The sequence below is a fragment of the Rhinolophus sinicus genome, chromosome 12 (assembly GCF_057876585.1).
Source record: "Rhinolophus sinicus isolate RSI-liver-muscle chromosome 12, RSI-T2T, whole genome shotgun sequence".
Taxonomy (NCBI): Eukaryota; Metazoa; Chordata; class Mammalia; order Chiroptera; family Rhinolophidae; genus Rhinolophus; species Rhinolophus sinicus.
In genome coordinates, this window is record NC_142512.1 from 43,550,107 (window position 1) to 43,575,541 (window position 25,435).

The following is a 25,435-nucleotide window of genomic DNA, read 5'->3' on the forward strand; positions in this document are numbered from 1 at the left end:
ATACATACATAAGTTCACTTGTGGAGACAACAAAGAGGAAATTTAAATGTACTTAATTCTGCTTAACTTCACAGTGTAAGCTGGAAGCTTGTTTCCAGAAAACCATACTTTGTTTAAAAATACATGTATATTTTTATGTTAAAGAAATAGGGAAAGAAAAAATCTCAATGAGTAACTAATTACCTAATGCTATCAGGTAGGAACTATCGTCTTTGGACTATACAAATCAAATATATGCTTAGAATATGTAGTAAAATGAAAAAAGGGAGGTGGAAAGAATCTGGAAAAGCTCTAATTTCAATATTTCAAAACAAATTATGTATTTACTAGGCTTATAAGGGATAGAGACAGCCAAGAGATTTCCGTCATATGGGCCCTCTGAGGTACAGGGCAGTAAAGCACACAGATGTAGTTATCCCTTGGCTCTGGGGGTTGTTGGAATACCACAGAGCAGCTGTGGTCCTTACACTTAAAATGACTTGGGGGGTGTCCTGAAATTCTCCTTCCTGTAACTGCTACCGCTGCATATTAAAGTCAATATTTTGAGGCTAAATTCTTTTTACCAGTATTGCTGAATTTCTTTTTGAATTTTACACACCCCAAAGAGAAAATATCAAAGGATCTGCAGACCCGAGAGCAGTTGTAGACAACTATCAAGAAAGGACAACACATTGGGAAAGCTAATTAAAAAGTTTTAATACAAATTATCCAAAAAGATCAAAGTAGTAGAAACAGACAAGATATATACTACAATGAACAAACACTGGGAAAATGTTCTATTTTCCCTGTTAGATGCCCTGTACATCTACTATGGTATCACAAATATCTTGAACAATTATATTGGTCAATGATGCCAAAATTATGGAACATACACACTCATTGCCTTAAATACTACACTAATTTCCTCTTGGAAAGTAAAGGAGTATTAAGAAGCAAGAGTTATAAAGCTGTTCACATCCACTGTCAAAGTATTTTATTCAATCCTCAATATCTACCCTGAAGAAATAACTCAACCAACACACTCCCCAAAATCTAATACTCAAAGGTGGTCATTGCAATTGATATCTATCAATAACCTAAATGTTCAACATCTGGGGCACAGTTATAAATTGTGACCACACCAAATCAGAATACTAAAAATAAGCATAAAGGATATTCTTCCTTTATGTCAGAAGACTATTTAAAGATAAAAAAAAAAAGTCTTCTAATGATTTTGGAAAAGGGTTCAAGTATTTTACATCTAATTTGTGGTGACTAAAAAACGTACATACATAGATAATGAAAAACAGTGTTACAGAGGTAAAACTACTCTGAAATTTTCTTTAGATAATATTTTTACATTAACATAAAGGAACCCACATACCTCCTACTAAATGCTAGTGAATCTTCTATTCAGGGGTAACCCCCAAAACCCAAACAAATATTGTGGTATGACAAAGGACTGGAAAATCAAAAGGATGTAAGCTCCAGGTTGGCATTAACCAGCAGGTGTGACTCCAGGCATGTCACAGCTTTCCTAAGATTTCAGAAGTTCTGGTTAGATGAAGAAGTTTCCTTTAAACATGAAAATGTTGTAACTATGAACTTTCTGCTGGTATCCTGATCTTAAGAACTTCTATCAATTTTACATTCACTTAAAACAACAGGTTTTAGCATTAAATTATGGCAGAGATCTGATTTATGTATCTACATGCTCTACAAGGTGCCATGTTTAAATTAACAGGTTGACTTGCCATTTGATTAAGATTTATTTTGTAAGGATTATGGGGGAATTAACTGCAAGGACACCTGTCAAGACAAAATACTGCCATTCTTTAACAAAAGTTCTTTTCCAAAAAAATTTCTCCTTCTTATAGAAAATCCAAAGAAAAAAAGCACAAATCACCAGTAACCTGACCTACTACAGATAACTACTGTTAATAGCTTGTTTAATATACATATACATATACATATATATATATAAATGCCATTAATCTTCAATGTAAATTCTATTGATTTTCTTAGAAACTCAAAGTTTCCTGGGGGTAGTTCAGTCCCCAAACTAAAACTGAAGTCAACAGGCAAAACATGACTCAGCACAGAAATGTCTGTCAAGGACTCAGAAGCAACAGCAGATGAGCAGGAACGTCCTCAGAGAGACAATGTGCCTGGATTCCAGTTCCAACCATACAAGGAAGAACCAAATGTTCAGGAGGGATGTATCCTGTAATCACACAGACCCAAAAGCAGGGCACTGGGGCACCTATGCTCACCACTCACTCTCAAATGCAAAGAGCTTAAAATATTAACCCCACTCCTCTAACAGTGACCCATCTGGAAAAGAAAAACACAACTCACAAACACATGTAGTTTTACTTAGGGCTCCTTAAATGCATTTATATTGCCTAAAACAAAGTGAACACTCCCTTATCCTACAGTCCGAAAGGCTGCAAAGACAGAGGGTAGGAAAAACGTTCACAAACACTCCACAGATGTTAAATCCACATACTAATTTAAGCTTGATCATACTACGGCAGTAGTTTACATCATTAGTATTTTCAGGAAAACTAAAGCATGACTCAGGCAGCTGGCATCATCCAATGGGAAACTGTAAAAAGGATGAAAAAATTTAAAGCTCTCACATCCAGAAAGAAAGTAGGTGTTATTATAAAGCTTTTCTTGAAATTTTATGTGATGTTCAGATACACTCTGAGGGAACATGCATCCCACAGCCAAACAGCTCAAGTGGTAGCAAAGTGCTTCTGTAATCCCCCCCTTTTCCAAGGCAAAGAAAGCCCCAGAGGATTTTATCTTTGGGGCAATCTTAAAGATTGCAAGCAGGTTACTGAAGTGATTTTTTTCCCTGACTGAAGGGGCCAGGTGTACTGAATAAAAAGATAAACACAGCAATGAGATTCAGATTTGTTATTCATATAAAGCAGGCATCTGAATCATTACTCCACCCTCTTGGCCAGACCAATTAAGTGTGACAAAGAGCCCTTAAAGAAAAGCTAGATTAAATTAAGGTTTTACAGGGTAGATTTCTCTGGGGTCTAAGAACCCATGTCCACTGGATTTATTTTACTGAAAAGCAAAGTAAAGGGGTAAAAACCCAAAGGCACATACTTAAAAACAATAAAATTAAACTCTACCCTGCAAGGTATGTGTGTATCTTTACTTTTTAGTCAGTCAATTAATGCCACACCACAACTGCTTCAAATATTTTCTTAAATGCACCACATTGTTTGTCTAGAAAACTTAACAGACGAGTTTTAGTTAGTTACTGCCCTTCCTGACAAACATTATCGAAATGGAAATAAATGGCTAACTGGTGTACAGAATTCAACTTTTATTCCTAGGTCAAAATAAGTTAGTTTTTAACTTTATATGAATTGTTTCACGTTGCAAACTCCCCATCTCAATGACACTCAGCATAGTCCTGTTTAAAATCACCAAAATACTGCTGGTCCCCAAACAGGATACCAGTCATTTCAATTAACTAGCACCATGGCCAGGAATTGTACTAAACTGGGAGCAGAATGTTCTGAAAATTCCACTTCCACCAAGTTACTTACCTAGGCTTCAATTTCTGCATATGTAAAATGGGATTATGTGCCTTAGTTTCCTATGTCTCTATGTTGAGGCTAAACGAAAATCTGTATAATTATGAAATCAATTTTGAATTATTCATTTTAAAAGTTTCAATTAGCATAACATTGTTGCAGGTCCAAAGGCTACTTAACTGACACCTAAGATTTATATTCACCAACACTGTTGAAAATATGCATCTAGACGCTAAAGAAATACAGTAATTGAAAAATTAGTCTTATAAATTCTTATTGCTCAACTTACTTATCCACGGCCCAATTTGTTTTAAAAGTCTTAATTGGTCAGTGTTTTTTGTAATACTGTGAATCAAATATTCCCCCACCAGTATCTATCCCTCTACTCTCTATCTTAAAACCCTCACTGGGCCAATGCAAGACTCGAGGAAAAGAACATTGTTCCTGCTTAACCAACGGTAGGAAGATTATACCTAGAATTGTTTAAAAAGAAAAACCAGTCACATTTTTAGCACGCTTTCTTCTGGGAAAGCATTAGTCCTTCACTTAACGTTCACTTGTTATCCCCATCACTTCCAGTGAGGAAAGGGTAAAAGAATGAGGCTTATTTTACAAATAGAAGCAAACACGAATAATGAAGTCATTTGTCAAAAGCCAGAGGCAATGCTTTTGCTAAAACAAAACAAAAACCTCAATTTCAAATTTAGCCTTTAAAAAAATATTTACCCAGTAATTAATTACCTTTCCTGTAAGAAAGGAGATGTAAGAAAATATACACTTATTGGCTCATTTGTGCAAAAGAAATATAGGCAGGATAATCCAAAAAGTAATGAAATTGGCTGTGTACAGGTGGTGGGAACAGGACGGAACAAAGTGGGAAATGAGGACAGGGTAGTAGGGATGACAGCCTTTTGCACAGCGATGAGCCTTAGAACTGCAGTAAAGTTTCACATACTCAAAAAATAAGTAAGAAAGATCAACTATTGTGTGTGCATGTGTGGGGGAACACAAGAAGTGGGATACTGTAGTAAACAACCTAACTGTATTACAAAACAATTACATACACTGACAGGAGTGAGGAAGAAAGAACTAACCTAAGTACAACTTCAGAAAACAGTTATTTTGACTGTATGTTATAGGACTGACAGACTGTACACAATATTGTGCTCTGGTAGGTAAATATTTCTCACAGGAGTGTGAGTTGGCAATTATGAAACTACTTTATGTGGTACCAGGATTAATCAAGTAGGTATCAATAAGGAAGGAGGAAGGCTCTGGTGTTAGTACTGGTATTACTATGAACTCGTGGTTTTACATACACAGGTGGGTAGACAATGAAATACAGATGTCTGTGTATATGCATGTGATAGCATATTCTTACATATTGTTTAGCTTTGTCTGACACCAAGTAGCAAGAAGCACAACTAGTACCCACATCTTGGTTTCGAAATCCTGTTCTCCAACAAAATGAATCTGGAACATTTTCTGATGCCAGGAAGTGAATGCTCAAAAAATGAGGGGGCATGTTGAAAGGACAGAGGAGCTAGTCTGAAGGAGGTCCCAATGCCAAAAGCTGAGGCAACTAGAGCAAATGAATGAATGATAGTAACAGATTATAATCTATAAAATAAATATTCATGAATCCATTCTGACATAAAGAATGGAATGACTACATAAACAAATAATAAGGGAGAAAAAGACAACTCTTCCTACCAGAATTCTAACTAATAAATATAAAAATTAGAAAATCCCCATTTAGTAAACACAACAGTAATAACTGTTACAGCCAAAAACCACCAGTGGATAATAAAATTGTGGACTGTAGTATAATGAGCAACAGAATATTACATATTATCTCCCCAAGAGATAGTCATTGGTTACAAAGGGAGAAATACTAACAGTGGAGAAACCTGGCAGGCACCACCTTAACCAAGTGAAAAAAGCTTTCACTTCCAACATCATGTGCCCCCGCAATATAGTGCACCAAGAAGGGCGCAGTTAATCACTTTTGTGGTATTACTGCAAAAAAATGCATAACCTCTAATAATGAGAAAACATTGGGCAACTCCAATTTGAGGAACATTATACAAAATAACGGACCAGCACTCGTGTCAAGGTCATGAAAGACAAAGAGTGAGGGATTCTCACAGATTGGAGGAGACCAAAAGAGAGATAACTACTAAAAGCCATGAGGGATTTTGGACCAAAACACGGACATTAGAAAAGTGACATTCAAACAAAATCTGTATAGTTTCGTATCAATGCTAATTCCTGACTTTGATCAGTGCATGTCAGTAACGCAAGCTGTTAACACGAGGGGAAGCTGGGTGAAGGATATGTGCGGACTGTGTGTATTACGTTTGCAACTTTTATGTAAGTCTCAAGTCATTTTTAAAAAATATTTTTAAAAAGAACAAAGAAATATTTACTCAGTAATAATAAAGCAAATCATTCACACACAAATGTTATCAGTCTACAGCTTCCTGTCACCTACAGGGTCAAGTATAAGCTCATTAAGACAATTACAAAATCCATTATGAACTGGCCCAATCATCCAATACTCCATCACAGAAAAGCATTTGCAGTTCCTTGATAATGCCAGGCTCTCTCTCAAGCCTCTTTTACATTATACACGCAGTACCCTCCTGCTGAAACTCACTCCCCAGCCCATCCTGCAGCAAGCCCACAGAACTCACCGCTAAGTACATCTTTCCCTAGGCAGCTACCTTTCCTGAAGTCCCCTATTAGATGAACTGAGAATTCTTTCCCCCTAAATTCCCATTATATGCCTGTTGGAAAAATATGAACCCTTCAAGGGAAGAGATACCTGGAACTGCTGATAGGTGTTTCCTAGACAAGCAGTGCAGTACGAAACGAGTTTTTACCAAGTATTTATTATGGACCAAACACTGTTACGTGTAAGCACATTACACTTATTCTACAGTTAATTATCAGCAACCCTAAAGAGGTAGGTAGAGCCCAAGTCTTAACCAGGGTCCTTTAGGCAGATATGTTATGGAAATTCAACACCAAGAGTGACCTGGAATGTAGACTTGGGTGATTGTGATGTGTCAGTGCAGGTTCACAAGTTGTAACAAAGGTACCACTATGGTGAGGAATGTTGACCTTGGGTTGAGACTAGCATGTGTGGGGCAGGGGTATGTGAGAAATCTCTGCACTTTCTGCTCAATTTTGCTGTCTAACTTAAACTACTCAAAAAAATAAACAAACCCTTAATTTTAAAAAATCAAATACATTAATATTTCTGCTTCGAAAAGTATGGTTAACTAAAAACATAAACAGTCTTATATCACTTCAGGTCAAATTTTGCCATGAAATGAGTTTGATGCAGAACTTGGGGGGAAAAAAATACTAGTTTTGGTTCTCAGAGATGTTTGGATTTTGGAAATGCAGGTAAGCGACTAAGGACTTGTATTATTATTCCTACTTTACAAACGAAAAGTATGGCAAGTGTGGGAGGAATAGTGTTCTACAAATGTCAGTCGGATCAAGGTAGTAGGTAGTGTTTGGATCTCTTACAATCGCACTAATTTTTTTTGTTTATAGTCATTCTATCAATTATGGAGAAGTGCTAAAATTTCCAAATATGGTTATGGATTTTTTCTGTTGCTTTTGTGCTTCATGTATCTGAAGCATCCACTTTTATGACTGCTTTCTTGATAAATTGACCCTTTTATCATTGTAAAATGTCTTCCTTTATCGCTGGTAATACTTCTTGTCTTAAAAATGATTTTGCTGATATTAATATACCCACAAGAGCTTTCTTATGCTTACTGTTTATAAAATATATCTTTTCCTGTCCTTTTGTTCTTCATAGATCTGAGTTTCCAATTGGCATTATTTGCATTCAACCTGAACAAATTCAAGTACAGATATTCTGTCAACATATTCCCTCAGCTTTTCTTTATATAAAAATGACTTTATTTCATCTTAATTTTTAAAGAAAAAATGTTTTTGCTGTTACAGAATGTTGAGTGGCAACCCCCGCATTTTAAATGTCATTTCATTGTTTTGTGCCCTCCATTGTTTCTCATAAGAAGTCACCAATCCTTATCAATATTCTCTTATATGAAGTATGAGTGTATCTTCCTTCCTCCTTACTTCCAAGATTTTCTTCACCTAATTTTTAGCACTTTTTCTCATATTTACTATTCTGATTCTTGAATCTGTAAATTGGTCTTTTTCATTTAAACATCCAGTGATTATTTCAAACTTTTCCCCCTGTACCATTCTCTCTCTTCTCCTTCTGGAATTTGAACTATATGTTTTTACAATTTCCTCAGGACTATGTTTATTTCTGAACATTTTTATGTTCAGTCTTTCTGTTCTTTAGAATGAGTAATTTCTACTCATCTGTTCTCATGTTCACTGACCCTTTCTTCTGTAGTTTTCAATCTGCTATTAAGTAAATTTTTTATTCGGATAGTGAACTTTTCAATTCTACAATTTTTGTTCTACGAGTTCCATTTGATTTAGTTTTCACCTCTCTGCTGAGATTTCTCCCATGTTTGCACATTATCCTTAAATATTTTTATAAAGTACCTTTAAGTCCTTATTTCCTAATTCCATCCTCTGAGTCATTTCAGGATGATTTCCCAACTGAATACCTTTTTCTCATGACTGAGGGTCCCTTTTTTTGTTTATTGATATGTTTAATAAATTTTAATTGTATACCGACATTGTATACATGGTATGCTGTAGAGAATCCAGTCAGTGACCTTTCCCTGAAGCGTGTTGATTTTTGCTCTAGCAGGCAAATTTCTAATTGGTTAGAAACCAACTGAATCTTGACTTTGTGGAGCTGGTTTTATGCTTTCATAGAAACATATTGGAGTCTATTTTTTTTTAATCTTTCCTTAATCCTGCGAGCCCCACGGTCCTGAGAAAGTCTTTAACTCCTAAAGCACGAGTCTTCTTTGGTCAATGTTAGGCCCAAGGTATTTACCAAGTCTTGCTGGGATTCAAACTCCAAATTCTGTCTTCCCTGCAGCAGACAGTGACTTCATTGTCTGCTCAGCTTTCTGACTACCAACTGTTGCTTTCTACTAAGCTCTGTGAAATCTTCCCTGAACATGTGCAGCTCAGGGTTAGCTCAAGATCTGAGAGGGATTTATGTAGATTGTGGAGCCATGTGCACAACCCCCACACACACTTCTTTGACAATATTCCCTCCCTCAATTTCTAGGTACTTGGCAGCTGTGAACTCCCTCCTCTGACAAGATACAAGCCAATGAGATTGTGACTCTCTCTTGAGTTCTAGATACTGTGTGCCACATGGACTGAAGAGGCCCTCATCTCTGAAAATATTTTTTGTCTGAAATTTTGACTTTTTTGGCAATTTTGAAACGCATTCTTCATCTACCTAGTAACATGCTGAGGTTCCAAGTTAGCTCTTTTTGCTCATTACTCTGTCTTAATTGGGGAAAAGGGGACTACTGTTTATTCAAGAGAGGGAAGAGCAAGGAGGAAGAAGAGGTAAAGGGTATGTTTCTCAACACGAGAACAATTCTCAAAAGCTTTTTACATTCCCTCTTCGCAGGAAACACACCCTCTTTGTTCAGAAGGCTTTTTATTTCATATCAGAATTTATTAGTGCAATTTATCAGTAGCTATAAAGCCAGAGGTCCTTAGTTTCTCTCTACATACTCTTACCTTTAAAACTGCCTTTGAGTTAGAAGTCAGATTGAAGGAGTTTTAAGCGGGGGGAGGGGAGAGGGGTGATGCCTCCTTAGATTTTCCTTTCCTCTCCCCCCACTACTCCATAAAAACACAATCCATTTCTCCATCTCAGGGATATTCTTTGCTTGTCTACATGGCTCAAAAAGGGCTTGCCCATACATCCAAATTAATCCAGTGTTTTTGATCACAGGTTGGATCCCTTTAGAAAACTTAGTTTCATCAATATCTGTACTGTGCTTATAACCAAAGCAGATACACACACACACACGTTCTGTTTAAAAAACAGTCATTCAATTTGGAAATAAGGCAAAAAGATGATTATGTGTCCTTTCAGTGTAACACTGGAACATTATCTAACGGGCCCACCTAAGGGTCATGAGACTCTCGGTATTTAACTTTGTTTTACTTACTATTTATAATTGATTAGCACCCAGATGCCTTAAGTTGGATGTTTATTTTTAGAAAATTAATGAGCTAAAATAAGATAGATTTGGTCTAGTTGAAAACATAACTCCAAAGATTATGCCTTTATTATTCTGTAGGATATTAATAAGGTTTGTCTGCTACTGAGTAATCTTATGCCAGCACTCTTCCTTTCAATGAACACATATACAAATCAGTATCTGGTATCAAGATACTGTTACGAGTTCTGCCACCATCATGATTCCCACTTTAATCAGGTATTATATATTTCTTTGAGAATTATGTCTAACTACTTTAAACTATATTGTGACAGTTTAAAAAAATCCTGTTTTTTTCCAATCCCAGTGAGTTTCAGAAATGAAAATACAAAAATAAACACAGCAAAAAATACCCGACCTAATTTTTGAATCACATTTCTATTTTGGAAAAAATGGAGAACAGGGTAGTTAAATGTGCACATGAAAATGTACAACTGCCTCTGTCAAGTGTGACCTAAGATTTTTAAAAGCAAAATTGAGAAGACAAAATACAAATCACTTTTCAAAAGAGCTAGATGGATAACAAAAAGGCAAATTAAATAGTGCCCTCCTATAATGAAAAACTTTTCCTGGAAACTGACATATTAGGCACATTTAAAAAATGATGAAGTTCCTTAATATCTTTTAAGGAATATACGCTTTGCAGCCCACCCACCAATATAATAAACAATGGAAATGTACTGCCTTCTGTTTGCCTTTCTGTTTCCTTCAGAAAGTAAGACACTTTCTGAAGATTTTTCAGAAAGCATGTTTAATTCATGAGAAAGGGAGAGGTTAACCTCTCTCCTTTCTGTATATAGTGACAGAGTATACTTGTTTTCATAAGGTTAATTTACTTTACTGAATCAAAAAAGCATTCTATTGTACAACGGAGAAACTACCGTGAGCATCACAACAAGGAATGAGAAAGATGGTCCCGACCTTCCAAAATCTTACAATTTAGTATGTGTCATGCACACGCAAGTGAATGGTGGGTAGAGAAAGGGACACGGCCCTAAGAAGTATGTGCACACGCACATACTGCATGTTTATAAATATAACAAGAATCAATAACACAGTAAGACTGTTATGTTCTATCCTTCACAAGTGCTGACTGAGGTGAGAAAAAACACAACTAAAGGAGATTACCTGAAAATTTTTGGAAGCCCTAAATACTGTACACAAATATATAAATATATACAAAACTTACTCTGTATCACATATACCTTAAGTTTCATGTTGCCTGTAATTATTATACCGCCAGGTGACCTTCCAACTTATCCATGTTTTATCTCTCACTGGTAACAAATTTATTTTATCTTGGCTTAATGCAATCACTAAAAGTTTCACAAACAACTGTAAAAAATTCCATAGACTCACATCATGAATTGAATAGTGGCAATATTTGGCCTTCTGGTCTTATTTATTTAAAACTACTTTTCAGTTAAGAACTATCGATCTCTGAATGTCTTTGCATCTATCCCTACATCAGAGGCTTGTTTTCTTTAAGCTCTCTCATTAGGAAAGTCCGTTTCCACCATGTCATATGAGTTTCTGCTAACAATGGTAATGATAAAGGATAACAAGCTTTGCTGATCTGCAGATGCAAGGAGACTAGCTGGTTTAACCCACAATTTAAAGAGCCAGCATTGCTCACTAACTCCCAAACAATTGTCATGGAACCTTGGAATTTCTTTTAAAAAATGACAAAATCAAGAAATGCTAATATTTATAAAAGCCAGTGACTTTCTAGGTAAAGTAAAAAAGTGATCTTGGAATTCAGAAGCAAAAGAAATTAATCTTGGTGTTGAGAGAAACAGGAAAAAGGAAGGAATCATGAAGAGGGAGGTCTGAGCTAAGTTCTAAGGATCCAGAAGATTACAGAAAATGACAGCTCTGTCCTCATTAAAGGGAGCAACTCACAGAAAACATTTTCAACATCTTTGTGAGTTAAACCTCTAGTCCAACCTTTTCATTTCATAGTGGCCCTGAAAGGTTACCTTACTTGTCAAAGGTGCCAGAGCCATGCGTTCTCCTGATTCCCAGTAATACTCCTTAATGCCACAATGCTCTGGCTATGTTGTCCTGAGTCAGGAGCTGCTTTTGAATTCTTGAGGTCAGCTACACAGCTGCAGAAGGGGCCCTGTACTGCCTTACTCAGGAATTCAGATCTTGAAATGCCAAAAGTGATAAAAGGGGATACAGTACCCTTCCTTCAGCCAATGCAAGGATCCTAGTTACAGAGAATAAACTGTGTGCTGATGTTACACCCTGAATTCTTACTCACTTCCCCTTTTCTGTGTTTATACTCACCAACTTATCATTTCCATGATCTGTCTTCACCTCAGAACTAAGTGGAAGAAGTAAGTCTGTTGCTGTGTGGTCTGGAGAAGGCGCCTCCCCAAGAACTATCAACCCCTGCAGGACAGAGAGAAAACAGCACAAGTGAGTGGTACTGCAAGTTACAAATTTAACTTAGGAGATGTTTAGAGACAGGGGACAGGTTTATCACAGGAGTGTTCCCTCATCCTATGCTTTCCCAAGAGTTATTTCGACAAAAAGCCTAGCAGTAGCCATGAGTAAGGCCTAAGACTCAGACCCAAGCTTCCCTTTTCTTCCACTCGAATGCTCTGACCTACATGGCTTGTTACCACTTAGCATCTTTTATCCTTATCTTCTAGATCTGGAATCTCTATCAGAGTATGGTATTTTATGCTATAGTACCAACTAGAGTACATGGTATTAACAGCAGCAATGTAGGCTTTTTATTTAGTTAACTTGATCACAAATGTGGCTTAAGGATTACCAAACTGGAAGTGCTACAATTATAAATAATGAGCTAAGACAAATAATGAGCAACCAAACTACTGGGTGAAACAAAGGTGGAACAGTCCCTATAACATATTAGAAACCAAGAGCTATTTTAAAAAAAACTGTTCCAAAGGCACCTGCTTCTCATAAGCATAAATATTACTCCAGATTAGTTTCCTGCTTGACAATTCAAATTCAGATCTTGGAAATAAAATTCGATCCAGGAAATGAAAAAATTTTTAAAAAGTAGAACAAATTTACATGACTCTACAAATCCTCTCCACAGTCAGCATGGGCCCAGCTTGGTAAAGGCAGAAGTTAGCTTACTATGAAAAACAAACAAAAACAAAAACCCACACACATGAATCCCCCCCGAATTCAAGTAAAGGTGACCATCAGGTTAACAGAAAGACTGGGATACAAGTGACCAGGCTTTGTGTCTTTGGTTATCTTTTTCTGGTCTAGAAAATAAGGAGATCGGACTGGTAAGAAGCTCTTAACAGAAACTTTGTATTAGAATCGCCTGGGGGAAGGTATCAAACTATACCTACCTCAGGTCCAACATCAATTCTACTCAGAATTTCAGGAGGGAGGGGATGGATAAACTAGGCTTTTAAATAACTCCCCTGGTAAATCCTAATGCAAGCTCTAAACTGAAAAATACTAGCCTCAATCAGTCTTCACACAGCATCAGAATCCCCCAGAAAACATTCCAAAATATCGATCGCAGGGCCTAGAGATTTTGATTGTATCAATTGGAGCTCCCGAGGCTGTTATGATACAGGCTCTTACGAGCCAGAACCAGACGACCCATCCCTGGGTTCCTTTCTAACTCAAAAAGAGAAGGAAAGGGTTGGGTGGGGGGCATTCAGAAAGGACAATGAAATTTTACCTCAGTTAAAAAGAAAAGAAAATGGAAAACACCGTTTTCCCCTGACAGCAAGAGAAACAACATTTACTTATTCTGGAATAAGACTACACCCAAGCCTATGTAGAAAATGAATGGAGTGCCCCAGAAAAGAGGCAAAGGTCATCAACTAAGAAACGTTTGGCCTAGCCCTCAAAATGAGGCTTCTCTGACTAAAAGAACTTCTGCTGCTAAATATTTTGTTGCCTCAATCACGAGCATAAGGTAGACCTCACAAACTTTACCATTTCGAAGTAAAAACTATTTGTAAAAAGCAGCTATCTTGCACACTATTCCATTCTCAAAATACTGCATTCAACATTTTCCCTGCTTATCAGCCTAAACCACCTCATTTCCTGTATACAACTAGCCCACTCATCCTGTCATTCAAAGTCCCCAATCTGTCCCCATCTTAATTATCTATTTCCAACTACTTTATCCAAATATTGTTACAGTTAATACCAATCTCATTATCTCCTAGAAAATGTATGAACATATATGAAGTTGTTACTGTGGAGAGGTGGGTTATTACAAAGTAGTATGTAAATAAATGCAATTAAAGGTTACAATACTACCTGGGGTCTTATGCTTTTGTTCATATTGATTCTGCCCCTTTCCTATATTTATCCAAAATGTCATTTGTCCTTTCAAAGAGCTTGTCAAATCAAAGTCCCATCTCCTCCCACCTCAGTCCCTGGCTAACTGAGCCCCTACTTGTTTTATCCACATTGCCAAGCTTCCTAAAGTATCAGGATTGCATCTTACCTTCTGTGTATTTAAATCTCATTTCCAGAGAAGAACTCTAGGCCAATTTATTTATTTCATTTATTGTTGCATCAATTTGCTGTTGAAATGTAAGCTCCCTGAAGACAGACAAAGCACATTGGAACCCTCCATATTCCCTAGCAGAATCATACAGCAAGAAAAGAAATGTAACAATCATCTTTTGAGTTTTTAACGTTAAAAATCTTTTTTGGCTTGACCACGAAAACATTAAGTTTATAATAAGCAGAGCCGGGGCCTAAATAAATCCAACTTTTAGGTATAAAGTTACTCCCTCAATTTTTTTTAGGTAAGAAGTCAGGATACAACAGTCAATGTTTCCAAATGAAATTTTTTTCCCTTAAACTATTAAGTAATTTCTAAAAACACCTCTCAGAGACTAAAAAGACAACCTCCCAAGAAAGCTTTAGAAGATTTGGTAGGGACCATTTACTCTCCAGTCATTTTGCAGACCAGTGTGATGGAGGTCAAATGTCATGTCAACAGGCCAATCCAGGGCGGAACTAGGGCTAAAGGCTGGGTCGAACTCCTCTTCTGCGCTTCCTTTCATTCATTCAAATCAAGCCATAATCTATCCATTCATCCACATTTTTTAGATGCTCAAGATACAGGAGAGACACATCCTTTCCCCTCCCCCTTCCACCCCATATCAAACCCATCCCTGAAAATGCTTAGAATCTAATACTGGTGCAAAGATAGACAATAAACAATATAAGTAAATTTTATGTAGTACATTAGAGAGTGTTAAATACTAAAGAGAAACAATAAAGGACAGTGAGAGGATTAGAAATAGGAGTGAGCACTATCTCACATTAGGCAGTTTAGGTAAATTGCACTGGGGTGATACTCAAGCAAATATTTGAAAAAAGAAAAAAAATGTGGGCACTAACTTGGAGACATCTGGGGGAAGAGCTAATGTAAAAGTTTCAAGGCTGGAACAAGCGTGATGATTTTAAGAACTGTAAGGAATTCAGCTGGCTGCAGTAGAATGAGTAGTTTGTGGTAGGAGCTCAACTCATAAAGGGTGGGTGGGGTAATCTTGCAGGGCCTTGTAACTCGTGAGTATTTCGGCTTTTATTCTTAGATGGGAACTCACTGAAGAGTTTCAAGCAGGAGGAAACAACCTCACTTATGGTTTATAAGGATCAATCTAGCAATTGTGTTAACACGAAGACTAGTGAGTGGTAAAGGGAGAAGCAGAAAATACAGTTGCTTGGACCAAAGTGATTGGATATATATATTTGAAGACAGAATCAATCAGATACGCAAATATGCTTCTTGAGATGTGAGCGAAGGGAGTCAGAGACCCAGCCAAGGTTTCAGGCCTCTGCAACAAGAATGGAGCTCCCACTGAAGATTTACAGAAGTCTACAAGATTACTTAAAACTCCTTAAAATACACTTAATAGCCATGAAAGCAAAGGTTATTATTGGCAAAGAAAACTTCCACTCCACACCTGTCATGGCAACCCCAAGCAGAGTTTCTCCAGCATTCGGGGTTTACACGAGGTCAATTCTGCAAGGCTGTGGCATTAGCCCTCAGTGGCAATAACCTCAGGGCTACTGTATTCTAGAACAGACAGCAACTGGCAGAGGCCAAGGTAAAAAGGCCAGGAAGAGTCTCCCCATCCTTCATCACCACTCCCCAAGTCCTAACAAGGATCATAACTGGGCTACCCAGGCCTAGACAACTCCCACATAATATATCTCTAATAAATAAATTATTCCTCTGTGGAAACACAAAGCTATCCTACATACGTCAAAAAAAAATGAAGCAAAAAATAACACGAACCAAAACTGAAAAAGGAAGAAATGGTAGAAGGAATGATGCTAAGCTTGATTTTAACAACAGGGCAAAAGAAAGCAAGTAAAAAGGAAAGAAAAGAAAAAATTAAGTTGTATACATGGATTTATTGCTTCTCCCTTTCCAATTTCAGATAATGTATGGAGTCAAAGTACAAAATAAAAAAACACCACACCTCTTAATTTGTAATATAAAATTAAGATGCAATTTCACATACTCACTCCCTATTTCATTTTGAGTAGGTCAGTCTTCCCTACTCATCTTAAGATAAATCAGTGACTGGACTACAGACCAGAACCATCCTGGGCTACCTAGAGAAGACACTGCCTTATAACTCTATCGAGATGGGAACATCAACTCTACATCAATTTTGAAAACAAAGGTGTTCTAGGCTTTTGCCACTCCCATTCAGCTCCTTTTCTACCCAGAAGCGCCAATATGTTCAGTTCTCATTCCTAATAATAATACTTCCTTCCTTTGTTAGCAATGGCTGTGTAACTAATTTCACAAATTAGTAAGAACGGATAAAAAATGTGGATTAAAAAAAGGGACATAATGCTTTGCACCGGACACCGATGCTGAAGACTGTGTGCTAAGAGAAGGCAGGCGTCCTTAGTAACAGGACCTGCTTGGTCCCTTGTGCTTTCCCCCTCAGGTTTATTTTCCAGCAATGAAATTTCAATAAACTTGCTTGACGAAAATGATGAAAAGGATACACCAGCAGAGTATGTTAGACAGAAAATGCTTTGGAGTCAGATAAATAGCCCTCAGTTCAAATTTAGCTTGGCCTCTTACAAGCCTGTAAGTTGTCAGATTTGCTCTGTGCATTCAATATACATGAATGTACATGGAAATAGTGCACACTCAAAAAAAGTTTTCTTTTCTCATCCAAGGAATGGAAGCATCTTAAAAAAAACAACAACAAGCTGACACTGTAAAATTGTGAAAGTATCAAAATATTGTGAAAATATCACAATGGTATGGAGAAGAGTGCAAAGGAGTTCCTAGAAACTATATCCCTTCTCCAAAGAGCAATAGGAATCATTATTCCCTGAAAAAAAAGAGACTAAAGACTCAATTAATCTGGAAGTTAATACTAAATTTTTGCCAGAACAGAAAATGGCAATCACCCAGCAGTTCTCAAATAATTTTATTAAAGTGATGTATGCCAAAAAAGAAAATAGTATTAATATGCAAGAAAATAAATCCTTAAAAAGAAAGCTGTACCCTCAAATTCCCCATCCAAAGACAAACTACAGTTGACTGCCAAACCTAAATTCATCTCATAAAAGGTGTGCCTGCGTGTGTGTACGTGCGTGAGGAGAGAGATGGAGTGAGAGAGAGAGGCGGGCCTGCACGACCCATGCAGCTCTGGAAAATCTTGGAGCGAGATGGGAAATGGGAACACCAACACACCTTATTAAAACATGGGGTTAAAAACCTGTTTCAATAACTCAAACAGTGAAACACTGAAAGCAACTGCTATCTTAAGCAACAGCAACAGAGTCAGATACTCAAATCTCAGCTCTGCACTCAGCTCAAGGCTGGTATATGACCATGCATACAGTACCTAACCTCTTTGACCCTCCATTTGTTTATGTTTGAGAACAACAGTAAACCACTCAACACAGTGTCTCTTGCATAATAAATAGTCAAAGACTTCTATTATTATAGTGATACATGAAGACCAAATGCATATTAATGTATCTTTGGGAAAATCCCATTGCTTAGTTGTTCTAGTGGGTGGAATAATGTCTCCCCGTGTTTTATGTCACCCAGTACCTATTAATGTGACCTTAATTGGAAACAGGGTCTTTGCAGATTTAATCAAATTAAGATGAGCCCTTGTGTGGGCCCTAACTCCCAATATGATTGGTGTCCGTGTAAGAGGGAAATCTGGGACACAGACACACAGAGAGAGAAGATGGCAATTTGAAGATGGAAGCAGAAACACAAATGATGCAGTTATAAATGGAGGAACACCAAGGCTTACCAGCACCACCAAAAACTTAGGAAGAGGCAAGGATTCTTCCTTAGAATCTTCAGAGGGAACATGGCCCTGCCTACACCCTGATTTCACAATTCTAGCTTCCAGAACTATGAAAAAATAAATTTCTGTTGTTTTAAGTTTACCACCAAATTTGTGCTACTTTCTTATGGCAGCCCCCCACGGAATTAACACATTTGTTTTAAAAAGACATTGTATAAATATTTAATAAAATTGTGAATTTTCTTGTCATATTACTATAATACCTGTCATTCTACTTTTACTCTTCCTGTCAGAATTTTGTGTCAGACATTGTTTTCAGACTGCAGAGAAAATGCATTAAAATCTAGAATGTCTTATTTTACCAATAATAAAAATGAGGCGCAGAAATATTCAGTAACTTTTCTTCCTAAGGTTATACAGCTACCGTGTTTCCCTGAAAGTAAGACCTAGCGGACAACCAGCTCTAATGTGTCTTTCGGAGCCTTATATTAATTTTTGCTCCAAAAGACACATTAGAGCTGATTGTCCGGCTAGGTCTTATTTTTGGGGAAACACGGTAGCTAGTCTTATCACCATTCCTGCTCACGTTCTACAAATATCAATTTCCTTTGCGAAGAAAAGCTCAGGAAAACAAAATATTCACCAACCTTGGTGAATATTTTTAATTTTAATTCCTCATTTGCTGTAGCTAATTTTTAAATAAGTTAGTCAGGATTTAGTTTGATCCCTATTACAAGGGAACAAATATTTCTTTTAAAAAGGTTAAGTCCTCTGGATTTTGTCCTCAATTATAACACTCTAGTGAACTTTTGGAGAATTATATATAGATCCACTTTAGGAAAGAAGCTGGAAGAACTGGCCAGTGGAATTTTTGGAATAAAAGCTTAAAAGGGGGCTGCAGAATTGTTACTTCAAATACTCATCATTTTGTTTATCTTGTCAAGTGGTCATCCTTTAATTTTTGGCCTACTAATTAATTTAATGTATAGAGTTCACAGTAAAGCAATTCTCTTAAGACTTTGACAAGCACTGAGGCAGGACAAAAAGGTTTTGTGACACTTATTTTTAGGAGCAGTAGGCTCTTCATCTAGACCCACGTGTCCAGTCATGGAGCTCAACTGCCTCTACCTAATGTAAAAAATATCTTGCAAAAATGCAGGCTTCATGAAAGCAGAATTTTTACTCACCACTGTGATTTCACTCAGGAAAACAGTGACTTTACCTAGTAGGCACTCGACTTTTGTTGAATAGATTTCTTTTCCATTGTACATCTATCCCTCTTTCGAACCCAAACTGAACAGAGGACTCTTTTCTAAGTTGTTTTTTAAGAAGAAAAACTATACAGTGTCACTGTCAAAGATAAAAGCTGTGTGGTAAGAATCAGTCCTTTGTAGATAGGACACAAGAAAATCAAAATCCTAATCACCAATGTCTAATTTTGCCTCAACAATCTTTCAGGGAAAATGCTATATTTTTCTCAAGAAAGCAAGGGAAGCTTAGCAGTAAAACACAAAGGCAACTAAGGGAAAAAGCAAGATGAAAATCCTCAGTCATCACCCCTTTTCCATAGATATAACAAACACGATAGCTATAGTCAATGGCTTACATTATGTAGTCTTTTTCTTATGTTTCCTGTTAGGCCAGGTTACAAAATGTTTTGTTCTAAACACATGTTCAATCTAACATCATATTCTAGCAGTGTAGTCTGCACCATACTAGGCAACATCAGGCTCTTAAACAAATTAAACCACTACATCAGATCATATTAAACCATTCTCTCTGACATAGTGAAGAGTTATTATTGAGGGACAGGAGAAAATGGATAATGGTAGTTTTTAGCTGGGCTGAAAAAGACCAGACACTTATCCCTTACCTTATTAGCACGTATCTGTTTGTAAATATCTGTTTGCTGCCGAATTCGATATTCCAAGTCAGACACATGAGCCTGAAGCCAGTTCCAGCGGCTGACAATAGCTGCTCGGTCTGCAGCCCATCTCCATTCTGACCTGCGCCTCCTAAAAGAAAATAAACTGAGTGAAATCCAAGAGTAGCAGAAACATTTATACCAAATGAGGGTGAGGGGTTTTTAACTTCTAAACGCCCTTGGGATGTTAAGGGCCTTAACATAGATCAACTCTATTGCTAAGAAAAGACAAAGCTTTTATATGTCTGTCAGAGTACACACGTGGGTAACACTCTTAATATACAGATACTTCCCTAATTAACTGGTTGAAACTGCTTTCTAGTATCCTGATCCCAAATTCTCTGAAATTGCTTTAATTTCTCAGGAGACAGAAATATTCTGTACTTTAACATGAAACATATATAAGAAGTAAAGATTATCTACATAGAAAATCCAAGAGAAATCACAATTAAAGCTGGTCAAGAAATCAGCGAAGTTGCCAGGTAAAGATCAACATCCAAAAACTGACAGTGTTTGTACCAAAAGAGAAGAAAACCTGAAAAACATAAAAGACCTACATAGTGGTATTTTCTTTTTTTTTAAGATGGCAATTTTCGTGCATGTATGTGTGTATAAAAATCCAAGTAAGTTCCAATTCCCGAAAGGGTTTTTAACGGAAGCTGGAAAACAGATCCAAAAACATACATGGGGAAAAAAAAAAAAATCATCGCTTCTCGGCCTTTTGGCTAAGATCAAGGGTAATTAAAAAAAAAAAAAATCAGGAGTAGAGAAAGTCTAAAGTTAAGTATTATGGGAAAAAAACACCACACAACACTACCAACTTACTTTAAAGCTATGATAATTAAGGCAGTCTAGAAAGACAAAAAAGACCAATGAAACAGGATACAGAGCCCCCAAATTTATATCTGGATATATAAAAGAAATGAAATTCTTATCAGTGGAGAAATATTGAACTATTCAATAAATGGTATTGAAATGGCCAGTTCTTCACATGGAAAAAGACCAGTTCCCTTATGCAATAATGTTGGAATTCCTAAATAAGTTTAAGCCAAACTTAAAAAAACAAAAAAACAAACAAAAAAACACACAAGAATATCTCTGGTTCTTCAGAGCAGGGAAAGACTTAAATAAGACCAAAAACTTTTAGCTAATTTTCAATATACAACAAAAGGTTTAATTAAAGACAAGCCACTGGTTGACAGAAGATATCTATAACACACATAACTAAAGATTAAATGTCAAAATATATACCAGAACTCTAATAGGTTAAAACAACAACAACAAAAAAGACAATCTCATAAAAGATAAACAAATAGAAAATTCACATAAGATAAATCTAAATTTCCAATACATACATAAAAACATGCCACATATTGTTAGATTTTGGTTAAAATATTAGTATTAGTAAAAAGTTGTTTTAAACCCAGACTGAAAAACTTAGTGTCGGTGAGATGTGGAAAACAGCAATTTATATATTGCCATTAGGTAACAATAAAAACTGGCATCACCACTTTTGAAGAATAATTTGTAAGTACTTTGGCCAGGCGGAAATGTGCATACCCAACCATCATGAAATTCTATTTCTGAGAACATATCCTGTACATCTGCATGAAGAAACAGGTTCACTGCAATAGTTTGTAATAGCTAAAAATTAATTAATCTAACATGCTAAAGTAGGGAAATAAAGTGTAATTTATTCCTCTAATAAATTTTTATAGTAATAGAACTCCTGCATCAACATGACTATATCTCAGAAGACAATGTTGAATGGGAAAACCATACAAAAACTAAATGAAAATAAGTTCTATTATAGATACATTCAAGTAGTAAAGGAATTTAACAGAATACTGTATCAATTTAATTATTACTATATGTATCAACACGACTAAATCTCAACAATGTGGAATGAAAAAACTATGAAAAATAAAAAATAATAAACATACAGTAATAAGGATTGTTACCAATACATAAATATAAGTGTATTAAAACATGCACAAAATTGATACACAACAAATTCAGGATCAGGGTCCTCATGACCTCTGGGAATGGAGAAGTTGGATTTTAGCTCTACCTGTAATGTAATGCTTGACTTCTCTTTAAATAAAAATAAATATGGCAATATATAATAATTCCTTAAATATTAGAGGGGGTATATGGCATCTGGTATATTCTATAATCAAAATATTTCATAATCTTCCACAAAATTGTTTGTCAAGAAAGAAGCAGTCACAGTGCCCTGAGCCCCACCACTCAGGATATACATATTCACTCCTTAACATTTTAACTGACTGTAAGTGAACTTTAAAATAGCCCACTGACTGGGTGTTATGTTTTCAACAATAAAAGAGAACAAATCTAATCACAGTAGGGTTAGAAATGAGTTAATACTTAATCAAAATAAATAAGACCAAGGGTAGCAATGATATTTTATTAACTTTTATATAGTCCAAACATAAGCCATTCAAAAGTCACCCATACTGATAAAGTATTATTCGATTACTTCTCTTTTAGAAACAAGGCATTTTATAGTTCCCTAATTTTGATGGAATCAGTCTCAGATATTAATATAAAGATACTTTCTTTTTCAAGTACAATTATCCAGTTCAATGTTGGCTGTAGGTCTACTTCTAGCCCAAATTCAGGAAAGAACCTCAAAAGCTCAAGTATAACTTTTGGTTCATTCCTAAACTATAAAAAAATTTCCCTTTTCTAAGAGGCAAAGCTAGTTAATTAACCCTTCTGTCCTATTTCCGACTTTCATTACTCTGCACGCAGGGTTCACCAGGCCCCTACCCTACAAAATTGTTTTCCAGGTTAATTTCATTTCTGAAGCGACCACAGCATCAAGTCCTCATCTACCATGGTTCCCTGAAAATAAGACCTAGCCGGACAATCAGCTCTAATGCATCTTTTGGAGCAAAAGTTAACGTAAGACCGGGTTTATTACATTATATTAATTATATATTATATATTAGACCGGGTCTTATATTAATTTTTGCTCCAAAAGACTCATTAGAGCTGATTGTATGGCTAGGTCTTATTTTCAGGGAAACAAGGTATCACCACCAGGGTTTCCAGGTGGGAATTCCCACCCATTCTCGGGAATTTAGGAAAATCGGCTCCTTGAACCCAGGTGGTTGGTAGTATTGGCCATCACTTTGTGGAAATGATTCATCACAGAGAACAGAAACCAGTTTATATCTCAAGATTTAGGAACTGGAAAGCGAAAAAAATTCCTGAGAACGGGCGGGAATTGGAAACCCTAACTAGGCTATTCCAATAACCTCCTCAGCTACTGCTCCTAATGTAAGGCACATACTAGTTTTACTAAATAAACTCCCTTCAAACCTCATTTCTTCCTGTCACTCTTACATGTAAGGAATCACACAGGCTCTTTAACTTCTTTTTAAATCCTGTCTTCAAGGAAACAATGAAATATAAAGGGAGAAAAAACTGTAAAAGATAGCAATTCGAAGCCAAAAAGTAATAACATCAACACAACATCGATTTAACAGTTTGTTCACAGACAAGTTTGTTTTAACAACTGACAGTGGCTAGCCAAAATAAAACCCTATTGTTGAAAAATCAAAGCAAGGGAAAGATGATTTCTTGGCAAAATTAGAGCACTTCCTCCTGAGTCACCCTTGGTGGACAAAGAATCCTGGCAGAAGAATCCTCCAATGGTCCTGAACTTAGCTCATAAGCCTTCTCACAAATGTTCCAGAACACCAAGCACTCTAAATTGGCTGGAAAGATGAAACCTATTTGTTATCTCTGAATTTTGACACATCTTAACCAAAAGAATTGTCTTTTTTTCTTTCTTGCTTGATGTAAAAAAAAAAGGAGGGAGGGAGAAAAACACTTTAAAATCTGTTTGAAAGTTTGAGAATACACAAAAGGAAAAGAAAATTACTTAAAACATTTCAGTTGACAAGAACTTTGATGGATAAATATGTTTTTTTTCTTTGATATTAAGGCACAGCCCTGATTTTCACTTTTCCTAAGGTCAAAACTAACAGGCCTGTGGATACAGATATTCTTCTCAATACCAGTATAAAATCAAGCCTCCAAATAATGGTTTTGGAGATTGGCTAATAAACTAATTAAAGATAGGCAGCATTAAGGGAATACTAGCAATCCCTACCTTATGAACAGGTTTCATTCTACATTTGTCATATGACAGTTTAAAACCGGAAGTGATTTTCAGTAGAAAGTTGTCACAATGTTGTAAAATGTAATTAATGAAAAATGGAAAACCCTACCTTAAGTGTCCAAAAAGTATCGTGTGTTAAATATACCAGCAACACGGACAGAAAGCTAAACTGTTAGCAAAAGTGAGAGGTGTGTAGTCAGCAAGTCTGAGGTGAGCTGTGAAGATGTTACCACACTCTTAATAGCAGAGCAGGACACCACAAAACATCGAAGAATAAGAGCTTCACGTCTTGTTTGTTTTTCCTTAATAAAACAAACCAAAAAACGAAAACAAACAAAAAACCGTATCACAGAAACTCAGTTTACCAAAGGTAGGCATGGATTTCTCCTCTAATATTCAAAATGTAAACTTATTATTGATAATTTACAGCTCAAAAACAAAAGACTCATTTAACATTAGGGTCTTGCTTAAACAGACTTCCCAAGAGAACACGACTAAGGCTGCTGAGTGACACATAAATGTTATGATGAATTGGTTTCTAACGCATCATTATCGATGATCAATAAGAGGATGTGGATTCCAGCACTGATCATAGTCTTTCAACTCCTGTTGCTTACTCTGTTAACAATTGGTGAAATAACTGCTTTAACTCTGTGTTTGTGCAGGATACTAGAATGACTTCTCAATATTCTGCTGTACACTTTATCCCGGTTAGTACCAAAACATTTGTCTGCATCTACTGGACAACTGCCTGAGTGGGGAATTCATTTTAACTCGTATTTTCCTCCTTGATTTTATAAACATTTTATTAGTAAATTTGCTTTGTCTGCATGTGTGATATAAAAATCAATGAAAAGTTCACACTACAAATGCTTTTTGGTTACCTAAATGCAGGAAGATATAGTACCAGTATTTGCTTTTTAAATATCACATGAATATAGTAAACTTTGATGTTGCTAGCGATGTGAAATTATACTCGAATAGTTCTGTTTATAGGGTTAGTAGAATATTACCACATATCTGTAACTTAGGATGTTCTATGGGATTCAAGAATATAGAAAATTTATTTTATTTACTTGAGGAAAAAAAATCACTTCCTTGTAAAAAAGCTCTTATATTTATAAACATTTTAGAACTTGGAAAGTACTTGAATATTTAGGGTTCAGCTTGCATGTTGGCCAATATGGAAAACAAAAAAGGGATTAATTTTTGGTTTTAATTCTTGGAAATCATCTTGAATGGTAATGTTAATAGAAATGTTTCATTAGAAGACAACAAACAGATCAACACAGGAACTTTTATAGAAGGGGATTTAACCTCTCTTAAACGTGGGGACCAAGCTCCTTCTATTTTTAATCACATATTACAAATTACACATTGAA

The 25,435-nt window shown here is 36.2% G+C and overlaps 1 protein-coding gene across 3 annotated transcripts in view; it reads right to left on the minus strand.

Annotated features, from left to right (window-relative positions):
* The window catches only part of KANSL1 (KAT8 regulatory NSL complex subunit 1), a 158,825-nt gene that overhangs the window by 33,502 nt on the left and 99,888 nt on the right, over positions 1–25,435 (minus strand). For all 3 annotated transcript variants that reach the window (XM_074320695.2, XM_019732940.3, XM_074320696.2), the window contains 2 exons: positions 19,850–19,991; positions 11,996–12,100 (listed from right to left, as the gene is read on the minus strand). In XM_074320695.2, coding sequence (XP_074176796.1) covers positions 11,996–12,100; positions 19,850–19,991 — 247 coding nt within the window. The remainder of the gene's footprint in view (positions 1–11,995; positions 12,101–19,849; positions 19,992–25,435) is intronic.